At 33.0% G+C, this 24,818-nt stretch overlaps 2 protein-coding genes across 3 annotated transcripts in view; both read left to right on the forward strand.

Moving 5' to 3' along the window:
- The window catches only part of LOC145668634 (EGFR adapter protein-like), a 1,410,624-nt gene that overhangs the window by 1,131,643 nt on the left and 254,163 nt on the right, over positions 1-24,818 (forward strand). The gene's annotated exons all lie outside the window — the stretch shown is intronic.
- Positions 1,060-5,052, forward strand: LOC145668635 (uncharacterized). The gene is made up of 2 exons (XM_081736679.1): positions 1,060-1,148; positions 4,468-5,052. Exon 2 carries the CDS (start codon positions 4,469-4,471, stop codon positions 5,006-5,008), a length of 540 nt encoding a protein of 179 aa, XP_081592805.1. The 5' UTR covers positions 1,060-1,148; position 4,468; the 3' UTR covers positions 5,009-5,052.

Below are 24,818 nucleotides of genomic sequence, written 5' to 3' on the forward strand. Positions count from 1 at the left end.
TTGGTACGTTAGATGGAATATTGTATAACGTGAATTATAGATATATTAAAATATGTATGTGGTGTAAAGTGTGACTGAAGCTGAGACTTGAAGCACGAAAACTGAACGCCTTAGTATTGAAGAATTATGTCAATGTATGGTGCTATACTTACAGAGAGAGAGAGACGGAAAAGAGCTCTTCCAGTGCTGAATAAGATAATAAAACTGAAAAAAGGCAAACCATTGGTTTCGTTTCCGTTTTGCAGAACCTACAAAAGTGTATTGTATTTTTTTTTTTTTTTTTTGGCTATTGTGAACTATTTAGACGCTACAAGCTGTATTTAAGGGAAAGAGTATCTTTTATGTGAGAATTTATTGTTTGTAGAGAGATACTTGCGTAAATTTTGTGTTGTATTGAAGGGAAGTTGTAGGGGGGACATCCTTTTAAAAGAATTTTGCTTTAAGACACACAGTAATTGGACGAAAGTGTTTGCAGGGGACGCTAAGATTTGAAAAAAAAAAAAAGAAAGCGTAAATTGTTTGGCGTTAGTTTGACTCTTTTATTTGTGAAAAAATATAAATATCTTGTTTTGGAGAACACGCTTATTTCTAGTTTAGAGCTTACTGGGTGATACCACATTTGCGTGTGATATTTGAGGAAAGGAGTTTTTAGTTGACCGGAAATATCTATATTTGGAAGGTAAGTTGAATTTTGTTTTTTATATTTATTCTATAAAGTAATAACGAAAGAACTTAACTTTTATAGATAATTGAAGTGCGAATATAATATCATTTTTAATGTAAATTGTAATATGAGTTTATTTTTATTTATTGACTTTTAAGAAAAATAAAATGAGAAATATTGAAAAGCTGATGGTGGAATTAATTTTTAAATTTATATAATAGCATAGAACTTAATTGTAAACCACCCAAGTAATTTTTATTAAACTTTTAATATATATATATATATATATATATATATATATATATATATATATATATATATATATATATATATAGAGAGAGAGAGAGAGAGAGAGAGAGAGAATGATATTGTGTGCTTGTGAAGGATGTGTTGAATTTATACTAATTATTTTTTCTTATTTTTGTTTTAGATTTTTTCCTGGATCGATTGTGAAGCGATTTTTGAAGGAATTTTTACATTTGAGGTAAGAAATAAATTATTTTATTTATTTTTAAACTTAAGAGAGGAAAACTGTGGAGCTTATTATGTTTAATTGACTTTTTGGAAAAGATTAGTTTTAGTTGCGAACATTTTGAGTATAGTATGTGTAGCCTAGTTTTATTGAGAGGAAAGCAGGAAACGATGGAAAGATAAAAGCTTATAAATAACATAGAAAATGCAATATTTCAGTTTATCGTGCCACGATTATGTCCTTTAGGCTAAAACTGATGCGTGATTAAGGCAAGTGAATGATGCTGGAAGAATTGGTGGAATGAGAAAGTAGGAGCAAAAGGAAGTACCCCGAGTAAACTCACGAACACGATGTTGTCCACTAAAAAGTTACATGTCTAGGGATTAAATGAAAGACCTTACGCATGAGAGATACCGTTGAAACATATATAGAGGAAACGATGAAAAGATAGAAAATGAAATTTTTAAGTTTAACGTCCCACGGTTATACCAGTTATGCTAAGACTGACGCGTGATTAAGGCAAATAAATAATAACTCAATAATTGTTGGAATGAGATAGTGAGAGAAAAAACGTGAAAACCCAATAAGAGAATGATGTTTAACACAAAGTTAATTTGCGGGGGAATTGAAGGAGGGATTGCACGCACCAGAGGTGTACATTATAACATTGAGGTACCGTTGGAACATATGGAGAAAAAAGCACAAGATGGTGCAAAAATAAAAGTTTATTAATGATATAGAAAATAAAATTTTTAAGTTTGACGTTTTACCCTTATGCAGGTTAGGGTAAAGGGTGATAATGAGAGATGGATGAAATGGTGGAACGAGAGTGTGGGATGAAAGGGAAAAATTGCGAGAAAATGCATGATGAGAGTACTTACATGGTTTTTTACAGTGACGTAGTAGCTATGACGCATACCGTTGCTGTGTATTTCTGTTAGGCTAAAGGAGACGGTGATGATGAGAAATGAGTGAAATGGTTGAATGAAGAAAAATGGGAGGAAGCGGGAAAACCCCGACAAAACCTACGCATACGGTGTTTGCGCAGCATAAATTTCACTTGTTGCGGATTGGGATTGTATGAGAGATTTGAAGCACCGGAGGCGCGCGGTACCGCAAACTGGCTTTAACAAATATTGGAATTTATTATTAGAAAGAGGATATGAAATATAAACTTTTAGTTAATTCATGAATTGAAAAAACAAAAGCAATGTTATGTAAGATAATGTGCAATTGAAATTAGTTGAGTAAATGTGTTGAATTGAACTGAATTGTTTTACGTTTAATGCACCGCTAGCTTAATTGGAAAAGTGTAGTTTGCCATATATTTTTGCGTGTAGATAGAAGGTTACGTAAAAATGCCATGGATTTAAAACAGACTGTTATTATGTGCCAGTTTGGCAATGACAGTTTTTTAATATTGGAAACACTCACCAACATTTATGACATGAAAATTGGTAATGTAGGTGCAAGTGTGTCATAATTATTTTGGAAAAGAGATAATTGAATTATATTTGTTAAGTAAAGAATTGGGCAAAACCATGCATGTGTAATATTAGTATAGATTTAACTAATAACGTACAGAGAAATGTTTTAATGCCTAAATTTAATTGAAATTAATACCCATATGGACTTTTTATTGGGAATATCACTATTTCACGGCGTGTGCTTGCGACTTAAATATTATTATTATTTTTTGGAATATATATGGCGTTATACCTGTTGTATAAGATTATGTAACTGGCCTTATGTCCGAAAGAATAAAAAATAAAAATACAGGAAACATAAAAGCATTGAGGGGCTAAAATATTTACTCAGACTGAAAGTAAATTTATGAATTATATTATATTAATATAAGTATAGAAAAAAAAAATCAAATGACCGTATTTAAAATGTAGTTATAAAGAAGATTTCAGTTGAGTTAAGTTGATTATGAGTTTAGGTACCCTTGTGCAGCTATGCAATATGAGACGTGGACCTACAACTTTACGTGCAATGGGCACCACATGAGTTTGCCCCGGGAAGCAAACGCTGGTTACCTATGGCAAATGCGCGTACGTTAACCGCTTAGACATGTAGGAGCTTATGAACGAGAATAGTTTTTTTAGAAAAAACTGGATTTTGTTTTCTTATAATAATTTATTGAAAATATTGAATTGATTTTATGGCACTTAGCACTTTATATTGCACGGTAATGCGAGTCAGGGTAAAAGAAGATGATCATTAAGGATGTGGAAGGAAACGGAAGCATTGCGAAAAAATTATGATGATAATATTGTTTAGTATAAGATTAGTTAAACAAATTTTTGTTAGGGAATGTCCTAGAGGGTATGTTAACAAGAAAGAAAGGGAGGGGGCGAAGAAGACTACAATTAATGACTGATATTAAAACAGAAAGATTATACGTAAAAACGAAAAGGTTAGCGGAGGACCGTGGTGCATACAAACTTGTTAGCTGTGGCAAGTGACATGGTATTAAAGGCAAAATATCTATAATTATGATTTAAGCAGAAAATAGAACTATGAACCAAATGTACTAGAGGAAATTAATTTAGGATTTGTATGGAAAAAGTAAAATAAAAACGTAATGATAACTGAATATTATCTTGGTAGTATTGTAAATAGAAATGTTTCCTAGGAAAAACTTTTGCTTAAGTTTTGTGGTATTTCATATAAATGATACGAATATGTTGATACAATCGTAATAAGGACGCATGTTATTTGATATTTTGGATATGTAGGCAAAGACAAACATTGAAATTTTTTGTTGGGAGGGTTACAAAGTAATTTTGTTAGAATATGTTTGAAACTGGTAATTTTTAAGGTTTTGTATACACCTATATGAAGGTTACTTTTTAAAACTAAGGTAAAAAAATTGTAGAAAAAAATTAGATTGTTTATGTTTGAAGGAATGAAATATTACTTTTGTTGGAAATATAGGTAAATTGCCTTATAATCATAATTTAGGGAACTTAGATCCCCAGAGTTTTTTACTGATGGAAAATAAATAAATAAAAAATAATTAGAGTCATTATTTGTATTGAAGATCCAACTTTTAAGAACTGATATGTAAATAATGAAATAACTCTGACAGATCAAATTATAGGCGCTAAACGAATAAGTATAAGAGTGATAACTGAGTATTCAATGTACAGTAGCTATTTATTTTGAGAATAGAACAGTGAATTGATTGGATGAATTATTGAGAGATATAAAAAATAAGATGATACCTATTTTGATATATTTTTAATAGCACGTCTGCTTAAATATAACATGTGAAATTTTATAGTATTATTTGATATTTATAATTGTTTATTTTTGTTTGTTGCAGGATGGCACAACGCAGAGAAATTCAAATTATCGATTTAAGTATTGAAGATATTGATGTGAGGCATTTACATCCCGAAGAAGAGGAGGATGAGGTGCTGATAGTAAATCACGAAGAAGAGGAGGATGAGGTGCTTATATTAGATCCCGAAGAAGAGGAGGATGAGGTGCTGATATTAGATCACGAAGAAGAGGAGGAGGATGAGGTGGCGATAATAAATCACGAAGAAGAGGAGGATGAAATGGTGATAGTAAATCACGAAGAAGAGGAGGATGAAATGGTGATAGTAAATCACGAAGAAGAAGAGGATAATCATTATGATGAAGAGGATAATGATGATCATGATGATGATGAGGTGGGGGTACAAAATGTACAAGAGGGGGAGGAAGGCGGTATGGAATTTCAAATAAATGAAGAGTTTTGCAAAACAATGGCTAGTTTGGAGAAATTTTTAAATGTAGCCATGAATTGTGAAGTACTTGAAAGAATTAATGAATTTGTAAATAAATGCAAAAATATATATAATCAAAACAATAAAATGTAAAAAAACAGAAAGAAAAAAACAAATGTAAATATACGAAATAAAGAGAAAAAAAAGAAAATTAGATTAGACAATATAAGTTGTGTGTTTTATTAATTCCAATATCATTACTTTAGGTAATTTGAACTGCGAAAAATCAGGTTTTAAGGTTACTTGGTTGTTTGGGTGATTGGAAGGCTTTATAGCGACCACATTTTTATGGTTTTCTCTTTCAGTTTTCTGGTGGATTGTAGGAAGACTGGAACGAAGAAATGGAGTAGAGTAAGGTATTGTATAATTTTTTATGGAAGACCCAGCGAATGATATTAGTTTCACAGGGATTTAAGAATGTTTTGGTGTTAAAATTACAGGGAAAAAAAAAATGTATAGAAACCTTATAAGAAGAAGACTGCTGAAAATATAATTTCCAGTTACTGACTAAAGATGCTTTTTGAACTTGATTAAAAGACAAATTTTAGGTAGTGCAAGCTGGAATCCAGCTCAGCTATCTAAATATTTATTATTATTATTATTATTATTATTATTATTATTATTATTATTATTATTATTATTATTATACATTTGACAGACCTGGAAAATAATTTTGACTCTGTTTCTTTAAAATTATGCTTATCTTATTCTTCCTATCCATTACTTTCCTTCTACTTTTTCCTTTTATATTCATATAAAGAAAAAAAGACAATTTTTTCGTAAACTATATGCATTGAAATTGTTGTCACACATAATCTCTTACTCTGAGTGAAGTATTTGAGAACAGAATCTTAGGAAAAAATATTTGAACCCAAAAGAAATGACAATGGGGATTGGCAAAAGCTTCATATTGAGGAAGTACATACTTTATAGAATTACCCATCAATGTTAGGGTTATCAAGTCTAGAAGGTTTAGGTGAGCATGTCATATAGGTTTAATAGAATACTTTCAAAGTCTTGACTGGTAAACCCAATAGTAAAATGAACATTAGAAAGACCTATGCACAAATGGATTTCGCAGAGATTGGAATACAAAGTAGAAACTGTATACAATTGGGTACGGATAGAAGTTAGTGAAGAGCTTGTGTGAACCTGTGGGTTCCATAGGTCATAGACTTAGTTAGTTAGTTTTATATGCAATGAAAATAATAATATTATTAAGAACAAAAAAGATAAATAAAATTCACCTCTTTTCTGTTACCCGATTTAAAAATAATTTTGTTTGTTCACCCCCTTAAAAATGCTATTGAAGCTTTATAACTTATGTATTGGTAAAGTAATTTGATGTTGAATGAAGGAGCACTGAAAATCAAGACCAACTTTGTTTCTAACTGTAAAATTTACTTAAAATTTTGATATATAACTCATAATTTCCATGGGATTATTTCCATATTTCATCGATTGCTGCATTTTAATAGATTAATTTGAAAAATATTTCATAAAAAATCATTATGTGTACAAGACTTCACTGAATATGTATGATATTTAAAAAAGGAAATCCTATGTACATTTTTCACTAGTGAAACTTATAACATAAACGAAAATCAATGGGAATATTAAAATGAATATTGCATAAAGTACAGCATGAATCCAATTGGTTAAGAATAAAGCTGAATTAAAAGTTTTTGTAAGCGTTATTATGAACGAAAAAGAGGTAATAGTTAAGAACAGCTACTTGTCATCTTTCGTGCATGAGGATACATCTTACTGTTGCACTACCTGAACACTCTAAGTACAAGGGTAAGAACTCAGTCTATTACCTACTTTTTAACATCCTAGATAATGAATGAATAATTCCTAAAAGTATAGCGTTTCTCGTCCTTCCCTAAATGGTAAGTACGGCTTTTTTAACTATAACCGGAAAAGACATTGAGATTTTTTACGGGAAATTTAAGATTGAAATACGGAAACCAGAAATGTTGTGGATATTTAAAACACCAAGAAGCCCAATAGTGAACGGATAGGTTACCTACCATAAGACAGCGAGAGAGAGAGAAATAATATGGGAAGCATGCATATACGCTGAATGCATGCTATGAAGCGAGGGCGGGAGGGGGTGTTTGTAGTTTGGCGAAAAGAGCAAGAGAGGGAGATAGGGAGAGAATGTTTGCAAGGTTGGATAAATGCGTTCGGTGCGTAAGAGGAGAGGAGAGGGGTGGGAGGATTTTGGTGCTTCTACTTTGACCAAAAGAGGAAGAGAGGTAGAGCGAAGCATGTATACGTTCACTGCTGAGCGGAAGACAGGGGGAAGGCGCGGGGTTAACCTGCTTCAGGCCTTTTTTTTTTTTTTATTCTTAGCTGAATGCAATGGAATTTACGGTGTTTAAAAGGAACGGTGAAATCTTGTTTTGAACACAGAAACTGCAAAAGTTTGTGTAAGCCAAGAGAAAAGAAATAGCAAAGGAACGAAAATAAATAATTTATATGTTGATATCAGTGGTGTATATGCGTGTGGTTTATTGAAATTCTAAGTGACTATTTTTTTCTTTTTAAATATGTAAAGTTAGATTATAATGTTATGATGTGTACTAAAAAACACATGTAAAGTATAGAAATGTTAATACTTACCTAACACAGAATGTTATCCTTTTAATGTTTGAAGCACATACGAAGCACTAATATATGGCGGGAAAAAAAGATGGGAAACGAAAAAAAGATTTTATCGGTAAACGAATGAGGAAATGCCGGTTGTACAAATAACAGGAGACCAATACGATTTGATGTAAACCGCACAAAAGCACGTATGCTACTGACACGTGTTGGTATATAGATGGCGTTGATGCATAAAGACTAAGATTTTTTTTTTCCGTATAATAACTTTAAATGAACATAAATCGTAAACGATTGATTATACGATAAAACGGATTACAGAAATCGATTTGTTAGGTCGAAATCTATATAGAAAGACACCTTAGATGATAAAATTGAACAATTTTTTGTGGGGGGCCAACAGTGGCGGGTGGACATGTAGGGCTCTAACATTACATTTTTGGCTTTTGACGGTCAACTATTGGTTGTAGAAAGAAAAGAAAGCTATCTTTTTAATTGTTATGACCTAACGAACACGACTATACAGATTAGAACATTGTAAATTGAAAATAATTTTAAATGGGGCATAGCTCCTAAACGGTTGATCGTAGGTGAAAATGGACACCAGAAATCGATTTGTCAGGTCAAAATCTATATAGAAAGACACCCTACATGATACATTTGAACAATTTTTATTTTTTTTTTGAAATTTATATACAGGGTGTTTCAAAAGTACAGTTTTTTTATTTTTTCGCTTTTTTGGCTAAACTATTGGTCGTAGAAACAAAAGAAAAGTATTTTCTTAATTGTTAGGACCTAAGGAACACTACTATACAGATTAGAACATTGTAAATTGAAAATAATTTTAAATGTGCGTGGGTCCTAAACTATTAATCGTAGGAGAAAACGGACACCAGAAATCGATTTATCAGGTCAAAATCTATATAGAAAGACACCCTACATGATACATTTGAACAATTTTTATTTTTTTGAAATTTATATACAGGGTGTTTCAAAAGTATATGTTTTTATTTTTTCGCTTTTTTGGCCAAACTATTGGTCGTAGAAAGAAAAGAAAGGTATTTTCTTAATCGTTAGGACGTAAGGAACATTACTATATAGCTTAGAACATTGTAAATTGAAAATAAAAATTTAATGAATTTGCATAAACAATATGGCGTCGATTTTTTTGAAACTTTGGAAATATGCTTATTAAAAGATATATTTTTATATGAATAGGTAAAATAAATAATATGACTAAAATAAATACCGTTTTGCGCGGTTTTTTACCGCAACCGGTACGCGCCGCGCGTTTTTTACCGCAACTGGTGCGCGCCGCACGTTTTTTACCGCGACCGGTGCGCGCCGCGCGGTATTTGAGGCCGAAAAAAGTTTTCGCGACGCGGGACGCGTAAAATATTACCGCCCGGAAACTGCGCGAGGTATTGCCGGACAAACAACACTCGGTAACTTGCTATGGCACATGTACACACACGCACAGTCTTATACACACTAATGTGAATGTTATGGTACAGGTGGCGTTCTTTCAAGAAACAAACATGGCGGATGGATTTTAATGTGCATTAATCTAGTATACATTATTTTTAAAACACTAATAATTAAAAATTTAAACAAGTTAACACGAACTTAACCGAACTTTTCCGAACATTGCCGAACAAACAAAAATGTATGTAGAATTTTGTACATATTGGTTAATGTACCACACGAATAGTTCCGAACTTAACCGAACATGAATATGAAAGTTTATTTACAATTTGTGTACATGTATTACACGAATGGTTGCAAACATAAACATAAAAAAAAATGTATTATGATTTACCGTACACGTTTAGTATACGTATACTTTGCATTAAATATAATTTAATTACCGTCCAAAATAATAATTATAATATTAACACAAAATATAACACTACTACTTGTATAAGCTACAACACAGTTTGTAATCTCGTACCCAAAAGCATTACGTTTTGTAGTCTCGTACCCAAAAGCATTACGTTTTGTAATCTCGTACACAGGTACTTTAACATATTTTAAATTTAGTAACAGTGATATTACACAATATGATGTAATTTGTAAATTTTAGTTGCTTTTTTTTAATAGAACACTCATAGAGTGTGATCGTATTTAAATTGACGTGCAAACTCCTAATTTTTATTGGATCGTTTGCTGTGCAAACTCTTTATTTATTTATCTTCTTGTATTTTTTTATTGTATTGTTTCGTTTGGAATTTTAATTGCTTATCTTTTTTAATAGAACACTCATAGAGTGTGATCGTATTTAAATTGCTAAGCAATCTCATTATTTATTTAACCTCTCATATATTTTATTGTATCGTTTCCTTTAAAATTTTAGTTGCTTATCTTTTTAATAGAACACTCATAGAGTGTGATCGTATTTAAATTGGTAAGCAAACTGTTTATTTATTTAACCTCTCGTAATAAATTACTCGAACACTTCGTGTGAGCATACTAAAGATGTTCCGAAAAATACTAAAATGTGTGAGCATACCAAAGATGTTACCTCAAAATGTGAGCATACCAAAGATGTTACCTCAAAATGTGAGCATACCAAAGATGTTGTACGGATATTTGAAGCACAAAGGATATCACTGTGTTATAACCCATTTACATATAGATTCTAATTCATTAGAGTATTCATACTTTTAGTTACTTCTAAGATGCTTGTTCACCTTGTAGAAGACATTATGCCATCATTATGGTTTCCAACTTAGAGTCATTTATTGTAGGAGCATAAAATATGATAAATAACCTTATATGAAGCATACGTATTCTTTCTTTATCTTATATAGAATACAGATACTTCGTATGATATGAATATTTGTTTGGAGAAATAAAACATATTATTATTATAAATTGTATTTATATACTCTACAATAATGTATTTTGGAATATTGATATACATATATAAATAAGATATTTACATGATATATACGTACAAGTACCAACAGATAGGAAAGTTATGGACATCATGATACCTTTAGACAGTTTACTATTTACATATATACAGAATACCATTCATTTTGCGCACTTAATACTTTGATAACCATATGGCAATGTTCTATAGTCAGTAATACTGTTATGATTTAATCGTCGTCTTTTATTTTGAACTTTCTGATGTGCTTTAGTTTCAGACTTGGATACGATGACAAACCCAGGCTTACGAACAATTCTTCCAGGATTGTGTAACTGTTTTTTGTCAGCTTTATCCCGAACTAGTTGATAAAAATGATCAAAGTTAATTTCTTGTCGTGTACGATGATTTAAAGTAATTCCTCTAATTTTAAATACATAATCTACTTTCCCTGTTTGAACTTCTTTCATCCTATAGGCATAATTTTTTGGTCCTAAGCCTATAAAGACATCAATTTCCCACCCATCAGGAACTTCATTAGTTAACTGACCTAAATAAGAACCCATAGAAAGTGGAGGGTTTTCATTACGTGGCTGTACAAACATAATACTATCAGTGTCGCAATATAATACACGCTCACGATCTATAACTGTCAATAATTCATAAAGTTTTAGACGTGCCCACGACGTAATAAAGGCTGCAAGGACAACATTGGAAAATTTCCATGGTTTGTTTTTTGTTTTCAATGTTTTTATATCATACAATGAGATGCCGCTCTCCAATAGGGAATACAGTTTGTACCTCATATTGTGGTGCTCAAAAATTTTTCTGGAGTATCTACAATTACAGATTGAGATAAATCTGTTCTTTGTCCCCATTTTCCATACAAGGAATTGAGAAATATTTTGGAAATATATCTTAGACCAGGATTTGATTCAATGTTATTTTCCGTTAACTGAATGCAATCATGTTCATAATACTCTGCAATATATTTTTGTTGATCTTGTTTACTTTTGCACCAGCTAGGAAATCCTAAAGACTCCTCTTTCATTTTTAAGAAGGAATTGACATAATCTTTAAACAAATTATTTTTTAAATCGGATAATTTGAATTCCCAAATTTCAATAATTTGTAGAATTTTGTATCCGAAATTTAAAGCCATATGAAGTTCAGGAGTACAGTATGTACCAGTAAGGACACGCTCGGCATCATTATGCATACAATTGTTGTCACTTTGTTCCATAACCCAAACAAAAGGCGATCATTACATGTATATGGTAAAATTGAAAAATATAAGTCTTTAGGAGATACGTTTCACTAATCCATGAATACTTTGCACTTGTGAAAGTCATGTCCCTTGTATATTATAGGTTTACGTACCATCACCCAGGGGTAAAGACTTGTAACATCACAATATAACACAGACTGATCGCTGATACATTCGTACAAGGCATTAAAACATTCCACCATAAAAACTATCTTTAGGTATCAGATGATTAATACTTTTTTTTTCAGTATTTTTATTACTATGTAATATGCGATTTCAACTTTTTAAGTTGCAGTATTTGTAATACATGTTTACTAAGAAATCTTTTTTTATTCCTACTGTTATACTTTTAGGGAAATATTAAAATAAACTGTTAACGAAAATATCAATATCATAAACGAATAACGTTTATAATAATTTCTCGTAAACTTTTTGTAAACGTTGTGTCTTATTTTTTTTTCATTAATAGTTATTCTCTTGCGTAATAAAAAAGTTATTGTAAAAAACTTGTGCTAATAATATTTACGTATACTAAAAAACAAACTCGATGTTAAAAATTTCTTCTTATCATATTAAAGTATTAATATAAACAATAGTTCTTTTCTACTTACCTTTGAAAAGTTTTTTTTTCTTTACAAATGTTATTTCATTTTTTTAATAATTTACCTAATGATATTAAAATAATTATGTAATTCAATTTTATGCACAAATATAAAATAAAATCATGTATGTAAAATAAATTCCAATGCGTGCAAAATTACAACTAAATCCGTTTGCACATAACATTACAGACTATTTGTGCGTACAAAAATTACAAACTAGGTATTTAAAACAAATAAAAAATAACAAAAATACTTTTATAGAAATAATATTTTTATTTTTCACATAATTTAAACTGATTACATATAAATAAATATGTAATGTTATATTCTATTTTAATTTTAAATTCATGTACATGAAAACAATTTCATCATACTAAAATTATAATAAGTATTGTTTTCAAATTTACTATATTTACAATGTATAACTTTTACTTCGTTTACTTATTTCACTAACACATCAAACAAATTAAAAAAATTATAAAAATTGTAAGCAAAATCTTTTTTTAACAAAAGCTCTGTAATTAAATCAACATAATTTTTGTTTAATAAAATATTATATAACATATAAACAAAGGTCCAATCATCTATTTCAATATCATGATATGATGAAAAAATTTCATACAGTTCATCAAAAGTACGACCTCGTACCATAACACACCATGCATTAAAGCACATCATTTCATATTCACAAGTAATACAATCATGGTGTTCTATAATATGAGAGTTTTCGAAACATCCTTCAAATACTAGTTTATATTCTGGTTTCCATCTTGAAATACAATCCAACACGCACTGTTCATTCACAAAAAAAGAAGTGCAATTATACAGACACGGTCTGATTCCTGTAGGCATTTTTGTCACTTTTTAAAAACACTTCCACTAACTCAGAAATATAACTATCACAAAATGTGAGTGATTCATATGATAAATTAAATCTATTTAAAAGCGTTTTGTTTTGTTTGTAATTATCGTGTAAACAATGTTTCTTCAAATACAGTTTAAACACTATGTCACGAGTTGTCTTCTTAATTACAAATTCCCACACAGAACGTTTTAATCGATTATTATATGCTAATAAACATAAATGAAGGCGCTCATCTGGTATTCTTAATGAACAAGCAGAACAAAGTAGTGGTTCATTCAGTTTATAATTTTCAAAAAGTTCTTTTATGCACAACTTACTTACTTTAAAGCGATTGCACTTACAGTTTATAATATCTAATTCACGAATTTCAATATCTGTATTAGGATACACTTTTTCAAATTGTATTTCATCATCATTTCGATAAAATCTTCTAAACGAATTACAATGTTCTTCATTAGAATGTAATAATTTCACCTCACAAATAACTTTCTTCCTATTAACAAGTTTAAGTTCTTTCTCTCGTGGCGAAATATATTCGGAATGGGATACTTTTCTACTACACATCTTCACAAATACTATACTATTTAAGTATTGTTCCTGTGTATACATAAATAAATTTGCGCATGCGTATGAACTTTTAACGACTGCGCATGCGTGTTACAAACTTATATTTACTTTCCATTGGATACCACAGCTTCCAACTCCAACATGTGTTTTCCTTTTCACAAATAAATTTGCGCATGCGTATAAACTTTTAACAAATGCTCATGCGTGTTATAAGTTAGTATTTTACTCTCCATTGGTAAATATAGTTTCCATTGGCTAACAGAGCTTCCAACTGCAACATATGTTTTTTACTTTTCATTATGCAGGTATGTATGTATGTTTACATGTATTTTTCATCAAACAAAATAAAATTGTGTTGTATATTCAAAACAATAAATATTAATATATGTTTTGCACATTTTATTATTAGTTCACACAACATGGTCGTGTAATTTATTACGCAATATTAAATAAATACTTTTCGTAAAACAGTTATGATAATAATACGTAAGTTTAAAAATAAAAAATTAGTTAGTAAAACAAATTCTCCAAACATTTTTACATAATACAAAAAAAAAGTTTATCCAAAACAAACAATAAAATATAAATGTAAAGTTTTCTTTGCAATTTTTAACACGGCAATACAAAGTGTTCAAGTAATTTAGTATTTTCAAAAATCATTTGTTTTCAACATAAATTATTTAAGTATTAAACTTTTATATACGTATATATTTTATTATTATTATTTCTATTTATCTTTAAATATTTTCTTAAAATGTAAAATAATATTATGAAAAATTAAAAAAATGCAAGCGTGTGAAACAATACTAATTGTAAAATAATATAAGTAAATGCAAAAGAAAATAAATATCAAACAAATGTTACTTGCAATCATTTTCAAATTTTTCTAATTATTTATTTCATTACTCATTTTAAAAACAAAAACAAGAAAAATTATTATATTGCATAAGTTTATTTCTATATATTTTCATCACAATACAATACAATAAAATTACATTAACAAAAAAAAACTTGATGTTATTTTCATTCAATACATAAAATAATAATAATTATTATTTCTTCTTTGTATACAATACACTTAATGTTATAAAAATTTTAAATATTACAAAAATATTTTTAATACATGTGATTTTTTTTCTACACCTTTACAATAAAAGGTTGCATCTTGTTTTCTAACAAAAAAACGTAACATCAAATTCGATGATCACGCATTTTGCGTGTAAAAATTATACTTAAAATTTCAGTATCATGTTCTTCAAATAAATCATTCAAAGTTATATCGTTGGATAAATATCCTACAACAAAATTTCCAATATCATAATAAAATAAACATTGTTCACAAGAAATATTATTATTATTAAAACGTAAGTATGCACTTATATGTTGTTCACTATACGATACACAAAAAATTATTTTCAAAATACGTAATATGTATACATATATAATTAAAAGTTTAAAATTTAATTCTTTCTTTCACTTTTTTCTGTCTTTACACAAACACAAACATAAGGTTCACTTTTCATCTGTAGTTCAGTTCACACATGTTTTCTGTCTTTCATTCTAAAAATTTCAATTACATCACTTAAAAATGTCTTATCCCTTTCTTCAACCAAATCATAGTATAGTTCATAAAACAATTCTTGAGTACATTTAATTCTTTCTTTCACTTTTTTCTGTCTTTACACAAACACCAACATAAGGTTCACTTTTCATCTGTAGTTCAGTTCACACATGTTTTCTGTCTTTCATTCTAAAAATTTCAATTACATCACTTAAAAATGTCTCATCCCTTTCTTCAACCAAATCATAGTATAGTTCATAAAACAATTCTTGAGTACATATGCCTATTATATGCGATTTGGCATATGTATAAAACAGTTCTTCAACTTCTATATCTATTAAAGTTGATATGGCACGTTCCATCAATTCTTCATCAGTCATGAATAAACATTCATCGCCCATTTGATTGTTAACACTTTCATAACATCCGCTACAAATTAACATTTTATCTGTTTCCCACTCTTTAATCGCTTTCACAATACACTTCATGTCCACTTTATAATTACTGCAGCGGCAATTCAACCTCCACAACCTTGATGTCCTCGATAGTAAGGATGGTGATCCTCCCACAAATTCTTCATCTTCTTCAATATCAATATTATTATCATCATCATCATCCGAAGATGATGATAAATAAATAGTTTTTACACTGTCTGGAGACTCTGCTCTGCTATTTACCGATAAAATGCTATTCTCGGTATTCGGGTTATGCTCCACAGATGGCGGAGAAAACAACGTCTCTTCATCCGCGTACACAAAATCTTCTTTCTGTATAGCAGCCATAGCTAAAATACATACAACATTTTCCAAAACTCTCGTATTTAAACAGTTCCAACAAACAAGATGGCGTCCTCTAATACCATCAAGTTCATACAAGTCACCTATTCCTTTTCAAAACAATATTTAAGCATGTTAATAACACAATACAAAAAACATAAAAACTTTTCTTTGCACTAACAAAAAAAATCCCAAAATTCTTTTCATATATACGTTCAAGGTCCTCTCTTTTACTTCATTTTCAACTTTATTACCATCCGCGCCCAACCGTTCGCGTCCCCGCACCTTTCCGCGCCGCGTCCACGTTTCCGCTGCCAGGTTAAAAAGTCTTTTTATAACAATCCGCTATTGTTCAGCACCTAAATTATTATTCTTTAACGCATACAGCTGCAAGGTTTCTCTTTTATTATTTTTAAATACACCTGCGAGGTGTCTTTTTATAACAATCCGCTATTGTTCAGCACCTAAATTATTATTCTTTAACGCATACAGCTGCAAGGTTTCTCTTTACATACACCTGCGAGGTTTCTCTTTTATTAATCTTTATAACAAGTTAGCATTGTTCAATGATTTTCCCAAGGTTTCTCTTTTATTATTCTTTACATACACCTGCATGTTTTTCTCTTTTATTATTCTTTATAACAAGCTTCACATTGTTCATTGATTTTCCCAAGGTTTCTCTTTATATACATCTGCAAAGTATTGTATACTTCTATTATTCTTTATAACAAGCTTCACATTGTTCAATGGTTTTCCCAAGGTTTCTCTTTTATTATTCTTTACATACACCTGCATGTTTTTCTCTTTTATTATTCTTTATAACAAGCTTCACATTGTTCATTGATTTTCCCAAGGTTTCTCTTTATATACATCTGCAAAGTATTGTATACTTCTATTATTCTTTATAACAAGCTTCACATTGTTCAATGGTTTTCCCAAGGTTTCTCTTTTATTTTATTATTTTTTTTTTTTACATACACCTGCAAGGTTTCTCTTTACATACACCTGCAAGGTTTCTCTTTTATTAATCTTTATAACAAGCTAGCATTGTTCAACAAGTTTCCAAGGTTTTTTTTTTAAAATCATTTATCTTTTCAACTTTGACATCTTTTATTATTCTCTTTTATACATACAATAGTACAACAACCATTACCTGTCATCATGTCATTTAAACAATACTGTATTTCTATAGCCCTATACTCTCTACCCATTGTCTCCGGGCACCCCGGTGGTACTTCATTATTACGAATACAATAGGTTTCTATTGTTATAACAAAGGACACATGCGGCTTAGGAATGTTTACATAATCCACTATTCCTACTCCTTCCTATTAAGTTTGTAGTTTTATAAAGAATTTCTGACAGTATATTTGACATTTATTCAGAGTAATTAAACTATAAAACCTTTCATACAAGGGTGACAAGCAGTAATCCTATGAATGGTTTATATCTCCCCAAATTTTGTTTCTTGCAGACATGTTTTTCGTAGCCAATGACCCCCCCCCCCTCCGGAGCTCTGAGAGTGTCCCTCCAGAGGAGACCAAAATAATACCTCTGTAATGTAATAATAAAAAATAGTACCGTGGGAAAATAATATGTGCCCCTCCGAATAGTAAGTGTGCCGCCCCGGAATATTTTTTTTTTTTTAAGAAACACTGGACACATATAGAAAACTACCAGAATCCTCCCTGTCCTTTCCCTAAAGTTATACAAAGATCGACGCTGATAGTACCTCTATAGGAGTTTTGGTAGCTGTTGTACCATATTCTCTTGTTGTCAAAGTGAGTACCGAATGAGTATAACGGAATGATGAAAAATGATGTATGGAAAACATAAATATACTAATCGAACATTAGAAAAAACTTTATCACAGTTTTTCGTCAACAATCCTTGATTTTTTTTTTTTTTTTTTTTTTTTAAGATTTTGCTCTTATGACACTTCATTGTTCACATACCTAGACCAAAAGCCACATATCCTACATACTTAACAATGACTGCATGTTTTCTGTCGTTCGTTTTGTAGTCTTCCTTTGTAGTTAGGCTTCGGAGTCTGGACGTCGTAGTTTGGAGATAATTCACATTCCAAATTCCCTTCATACCGGTGCCCTCTCTCTCTCTCTCTCTCTCTCTCTCTCTCTCTCTGGCTATACGTACCTTGTTCGCTTTGCAGACGCACGACTTCGTGTCCGGAATCCGTGACGCGGGTGGACATTAAAAAGAGGAAAACTCACTTCATTGACTTTCGCCCCCTCTTCAACTCTTACTATGGTCATAATGGAATGTTCTATTCCTTGTTCTGTTTGTTTCTTCCCATTTGTCTTATAGCTTTGCTTCTTTTGGTTTACTCTCTTCTTTGGGCTTTCTTTCTCTCCTTTCTCCACTTTACATGACCTCTTCTTTTGCAGTAACAAGATTTCTCAAGATTTTCACTTCCAAGAAAAATTGGGTTGCGCTTTTAATTTAAAATAAATGAAAACTGAAAGTAATCTTGTCTGTGATCGTATCATGGGAAAGCGGCTGAACCATTTGAAATGCATTTTTGAATATACGAGGAAATATCAGAAACTAAGGTTACTAAGCCGATGTTTCTGGCTTTCGCCTGTTACAAAGAAGTGAGTAGTGTGCGGTAATTTTAATGCATGAAGGTGGCAACTGTGCAGAGTTTCAGCCACCCGCCACATACTGCGCTAGTTGTAAGTAAACACAAATGGCGATTCGTTTGGAAAACGGGTCTCGCGAAGATGTCCGCTCAGTTATTCGATTTCGGTGGGTGAAATATGTAACTGGGGCTGAAATTCACCGGCATCTGGTAGAGGTTTACGGAGATACTGTGGTGTCTTGTCAGCATGTCGCAGAATGGCTTCGAAAGTTTGCAGCTGGTAGAGTAAACGTCACCAACGACGAGCCCAGAAGACTACCACGCTGTTGAAGCAGTTTTGTTGACATATCATCGACCACCCTTCCTACAGCCCGCACCTTGCTTCAAGCGACTTTTGCCTGTTCCTGTACTTGAAGGAGCACCTAGGAGGCCGTCACTTTGCTTCAAAGGAGGAGGTGACTTTGTGACAACGTGGCTGAACACACAAGGCCAGGAGGGAATTTTCAAACTCATCCCACGATACGACAAGTGCGGCAACCGATATGGAGACTATGTCGAATAATAACCTAATGTGTGTACTATCTGCTGGATGTATTGGTTTTATGAAATAATGTATACATGTTTCACTGCAGGTTTGTAACCTTACTTTCTGATCAGCCCTCGTTTTTTTTTTTTTTTTGTTTTGTTTTTTTTAACAACAAAATATCGACTGCAGTGTTAGAACAGCCTCTGTACTTGTGTCCAGCTTGGGTTTTATCTTTCCATGTCGATTCAAAATACTTATTCTGAGGAGGGAGAGAAAGGTTCAGATATGCATTTTAAAATATTTCCCATGCAGCTATTGTTTCCATGTGAAAGCGGTCATTTTACCTAGTCCCAAATGAAAATATTTATGCAAATCGTAGTTACTGAGTGAATTGTACTAGATTTCAAATCTACACGATAATTTTATATTATCATACCGTTTAAAGGTTTGATTATTTAGGAGACAATAACGTAAAGCTGGAAGAAGAAAATAAGCTAACTGCTTGAAGGCATAAATAGACTATCTTTGTGGTCACGGTCTTCAAATTCTTGTACAGCTTTATTGGTTGTTTTAGAATTGAGCGTCCCTTTTCAGCAGCGTAGCTGTATGAGATGTGGTCCTTCACGTTAACGTGGGGTACGAACCACATAAGCTTCCACCCGGAATCGAATCCGAGTCTTCTGCGCCAAAGGCACGTACGCTAACAGTATAGCCACGAAATATCTCTGTAAGATTTTACAAGGGTTTGTCTTTGAGTACTCTCCAAATTTTTGACAAATGTTTCTTTGAACTTAACTTAGGTTTGTCACATTGGATCAGATGTCAGAGCTAATCCTTCGTATTTAGTCGGTATTAACTAGCGTTGACCTGTCGAATAGCGAAAGTGACAAGTGGAGCTGTCGCCTCAGGCCATGCGCCATCTAGGAGGAAAAAGTTATGCCCCTAGGGAAAAGTAAGAAGTTTATTATTTCTAATGCATTGTCCGGAGACATTTTTACGACCGTATACTTACTATTATGCCGTGAAGTGCAATGCTAGTGGTATATTGCCATCATTGATACGAAAAGATGAAAGTTGGCGTAGAATAATTGAGCGACTTGGGCGAACATAATGGTAAGCGCCAATTCCGATGAAATTGAATTGTTAGGTGGTATAGGTTGAGACCGAACCTCAGAAGAGTATGTAGGTAGATTTACTTCGGAAATATAACTGCAGATGTCAGGTGGAAGCTTGTTTTGTATGTGTCATTGCATTGAATTGCATGGGAATTGTCAACTTTTTTTTGTCAGTTTGGCCAAAAGTAAAAAAAAAAAAAAAAAAAAAAAAGTTACATACTATCATGTTCACCCGAGCAGCTCAATTTATTCATGCTGGATATAGCATTCTTACCTACATCCTTGGACTCGCAATTTACGTTTTCCCTAGACCCCACAAATCAATGGGACTGACCTGTATAAATAGAGATACTTTGAAATACAGCATTGCAGAACTGTACCTTTCTTTATTGAAGATCCACCAAATTAGTCCACAGAAACCGAAGGACATTCCAAAGAGAGATAAACGAAACTAGACTTTGTTCTAATGTCTGTGCAGGAGTTTGTAGAAAAAGTATGCTTTTGAGTTTAATGGTCGACCAGCAACCTAAGAATCTAGAATCACAAAGGAGAATGCAGTTCAGTGTTTTCGATGGTATAGGAAGCAATGACGAGTATTGTGAGGTATTTGATCACTCTTCACAGTTTTAGATCAGATGGATATGTGTGGATTCGGTAAAATACATCTGTAATGCCAGAGTGAGTGCATCGTAAAATGTGGAGATGGCAGTACAGTGGAATTCGATATATTTTCTTCGCGGATCGTATAGTTGCACCGGTCGGTGGTTTTAGGATTCGTGAATAAGGGGTACATTAAACAAAACAGCATCCCCCTATATTTATGCAGATTGAAAATCGAGTACACAATTCCACACAGTCTTGTATATATTATAATACCTATACCAAATGACGTGACTAATACACTGGGTGATCCGCAGTCAGTGTTCACAGCGAGTAAGTGTTCACTGACTTGGGAATGTAGATCAAACGAAAGGCCAATAGTCTCCTGCATGAGTTGACAGCAGCGTTGCCAGATCTAGCATAATGATGCTAGATCTAGCATAATTTGCATGTCTCTAGCACCTAGCATCTTGCTTTTAGCATCCTGCCCAAATCTAGCACAATTTCAGCAAGTTATCAAAAAGCCGTAAAACCTGGAGAAGTTGGTCGTGGGAAGAAGAAGAACGTCAGAAATGTATCCTCTTCCATTGATTCATACACTCGGTAAACCATACAGGCAGTCTTATTTTCCTAAGTAAGTTCGGAAAGGCTTTGGGCTTTTTTTTTTTTTTTTTGTGGCTCCACCCAGGGTTTTCTAATCCTTTAACTCCGAGGCATGGGCGGAGCTATGGGGGCCATTCTCCCCCCAACTTTTTGACAACTTCACCATCTTTACTTCTGACTTCATGATCATATTTATTCCTGAAATGACAGCTCCGAGACCGACCAAAAATCTGCCCCCTCCCCCAGCAGACGATTCCCAACTCCGCTTATGCTGCGAAGTAATTTTCTTTCAAAATATGTAAACAAAAACTTTGCATTCATTTGTACGATATATACGCCATTGAGTTTGGCAACGACTGCAGTAATTTAGTTGAGTTAAAATTTTGGTGCGTGAAGTATTGAGTTCTATCCATGCATTCTTGCTCTCTGTGTATTTTAAGTTACGTTATCGTATCTCAACTTTGTTTTTTTAAAAACTCCTGAATTAGTAATTATGAGGATCTAGCATAATTTGACCGAATCTAGCATAAGTTCGATCAGGTTTTGGAATAATTCCGAGCTGTGAGTCTGGCAACGCTGGTTGACAGCTAAAACAAGAATAAACATGACTGAATATCATTGATATAGTAAGCAGCAAAAGTAAGGAGTACTTACGGACTTTTTTGCCAAGTGTGCATTTTGACTTTCCTCGCCTTCTGCTGATAGAGGCATTCTTCACCAGTGCTGCTGTGGGTGTGATAAGACAGTGTTATAACTAGACGAAAGAAACGAGCTTGAGAGCCTTGACTGGACCAACCATTCATCCTACTTTATTTTACTCCACAACAACAAATTTTCAGTTGAATTTATGAACAAAACACCAGAGCCCGGCCCGGCCCGACCCGGCCCTGCCCTGCCCGTTTCAGGTAATATCAAACTGGACCGGGCCCTAACCGGGCGGGACACAAATGCTATAGGCCGGACACATGTATTTCGAGGCCGAGCCGGGCCGGCCCGGCTCGGTCCGGACACTCTGAAAGACGGATCGGAAACTAATGTCATCCTTTTTTTTTTTTTTTTAATGTCCTCCACTACCCCTGCCTTTGCCGTGTTCGTACGGTCTTACTGACAACCTATGTTAATCGTAATGTGTTTGGGAAACTGACTCTTTATTCAAGACTGCAAAGTACTGTAATACTACTTCTACTAGTACTACTACTACTTCTACTGAGTTGTCTGGTGGTACCGAATTTACATTCTAAGTACAGAAGAAAACGGAGAAATGCTAGTTATTACGGTCGGTCTGCGTAGAATGTGAACCGATGCTTGATCTACGAGGGACAACGGTGGCTCAATAGGAAAAGCACTCACATCTGGTGCTAGAGGTCGTCGGATCAATCCGTGCTTGTGCTATGTGAGCTTTGCGGTGGACAAACACCATGTGCGTGGGAGTTTCCGGGGTGGTCCCGCTTCTTCCCACTGTTTTCATTCCACCAATTCATCCCATCATCATCCATACGACCTGAGCCGTAGTTACCTAAAGAACGTATGATAAAGTCAAGTACTTGACCTACTAAGTAGAATTTGGTACGCTACCATAAGACCACGGAGGCCAAAACCGTGAACTGGCGTGCTCATAAGATCAGTGCAATTTGTAGTAATATTCAATTAGCAAGGCAAATACCAAATGGTGTTACATGTTCCTGTATTGTTTATAGTATGATACTACAAATATAAAAAAAATATAATGATGAAATAAATTATCAAGACGCCAGGGTCTATTAGGTGTTCCTGGAACGTTGGCTCAGTGGTTGAGCGTTCACCTCTGGTGCTTGGGGTCCCTGGTTCGATCCCAGCTCTCGCCAAGTGAGCTTTGTGGTGGACAAACACTGTGTACGTGGGTTTACTCGGGGTTTTCCTGTTTCTTCACACTTTCTTCATTCCACCATTTCATTTATTTCTCATCATCACGTCTACTTTAGCCTAGCCGGCGTAACTGTGGGACGTAAAACTCAAGGATTTTATTTTCATTGTTTTTCGTATTACTAGTAATAGCAGTAGTGGTATTCGCTATCGTATTAGTATAGTAATGAGTAGTAGCAGTAGCGGTAATAGTAATAGTAGTAGAAGTGGCAGCAATAGCATTCGTAATCGTACTGCGATTAGCACTAGCATTCGAATCGTAATAGTAATAGTAGTATTAGTATCGCATATGGTGTAGCAGTTTTACACATCTTCTCTGTTACTCGTAATGCATTAATGAGTGTAGTATAAGACTTTTACGTCCATGAGCTGTATTATTATATAATAAACATGGCTGGACAGAGCAAGCACAGATAACAAATAGATAGACAGAATAAGGATATAGAAAACAAACCTTGGGTAACTTTTCACACGATTTTCCCATTCCAGAAGGACAAATAGACATTGCAATATTATGACGACACATTTCTCATTTTCCATTGCATATTGAAGGATTGACTTGACTTATCAACTTGGTTGTTCTCAGGCCGGTTACGCCATGCCCGTTTGTGCCTGGCCCGTTTAGAGCCCGACTCATTTGTGCCTGGCCAGTTTAGGGTCCGGCCCGTTCTCTGCCCGGCTCGAGATTCGGGCATAATTCCCCAACTTTTTGATTTTTTCCAGGTCTTTGGGAGCAGCTACAGGTCTGTAAATTTTTGTGTATTAACTTATGACCCCGGACTACATACACACACAAATTCAGACCTCTACGTCAGTTGTTTCCTCTTCCCAAACATGTCTTCAATGTCCAAAAATGTTGCTACTGTAGACCCTGATTTCACCCCCTTCAAGTGGTTTTAGGCAAAAATGAAGAGTCCAGAGACGTCCAGCAATTTTCAGTTTGGTAGGACAAACACATGCTGAGATACTGAAAACAACGTAAACGCCTAAAGTCGAAAAAAAACGCAAAATGGCGGTAGCCGTTGTGTCGCCATGAGATGTTATAGAAAATAATTAATTGTGGTTTTGAAGTACCCTGATATAGGGTAAACATTCATGAAAAAATTAGAATTTTTGGAGATGGTCGAGCGGCACATGCTTGATCACTTAGAATGGATTGACTCCACTATTAACTGCAAAAACAAAGCAAGTGCAGAAGTAAACATATTTTTGCGTAAGTGCATTGCATAGCATATGTTTGTTCACATTGAATTTCGATCGTTTTAAAGTTTTCTGATTTTTCGTTGATCCATTTATAGCGTGTATAATAAAATTTGCTCGTGGATTTTTCTTGTAGTAGATAATGTATTTTACTAAAAATCTTAGCAATATTATATGTGGTATATGTATTCTTATATACATGATTTTTTATATACGTTTGGTAATACACTATACTTAA

Source organism: Thermobia domestica, chromosome 13 (genome assembly GCF_964235325.1).
Source record: "Thermobia domestica chromosome 13, izTheDome1.hap1.1, whole genome shotgun sequence".
NCBI classification, from domain to species: Eukaryota; Metazoa; Arthropoda; class Insecta; order Zygentoma; family Lepismatidae; genus Thermobia; species Thermobia domestica.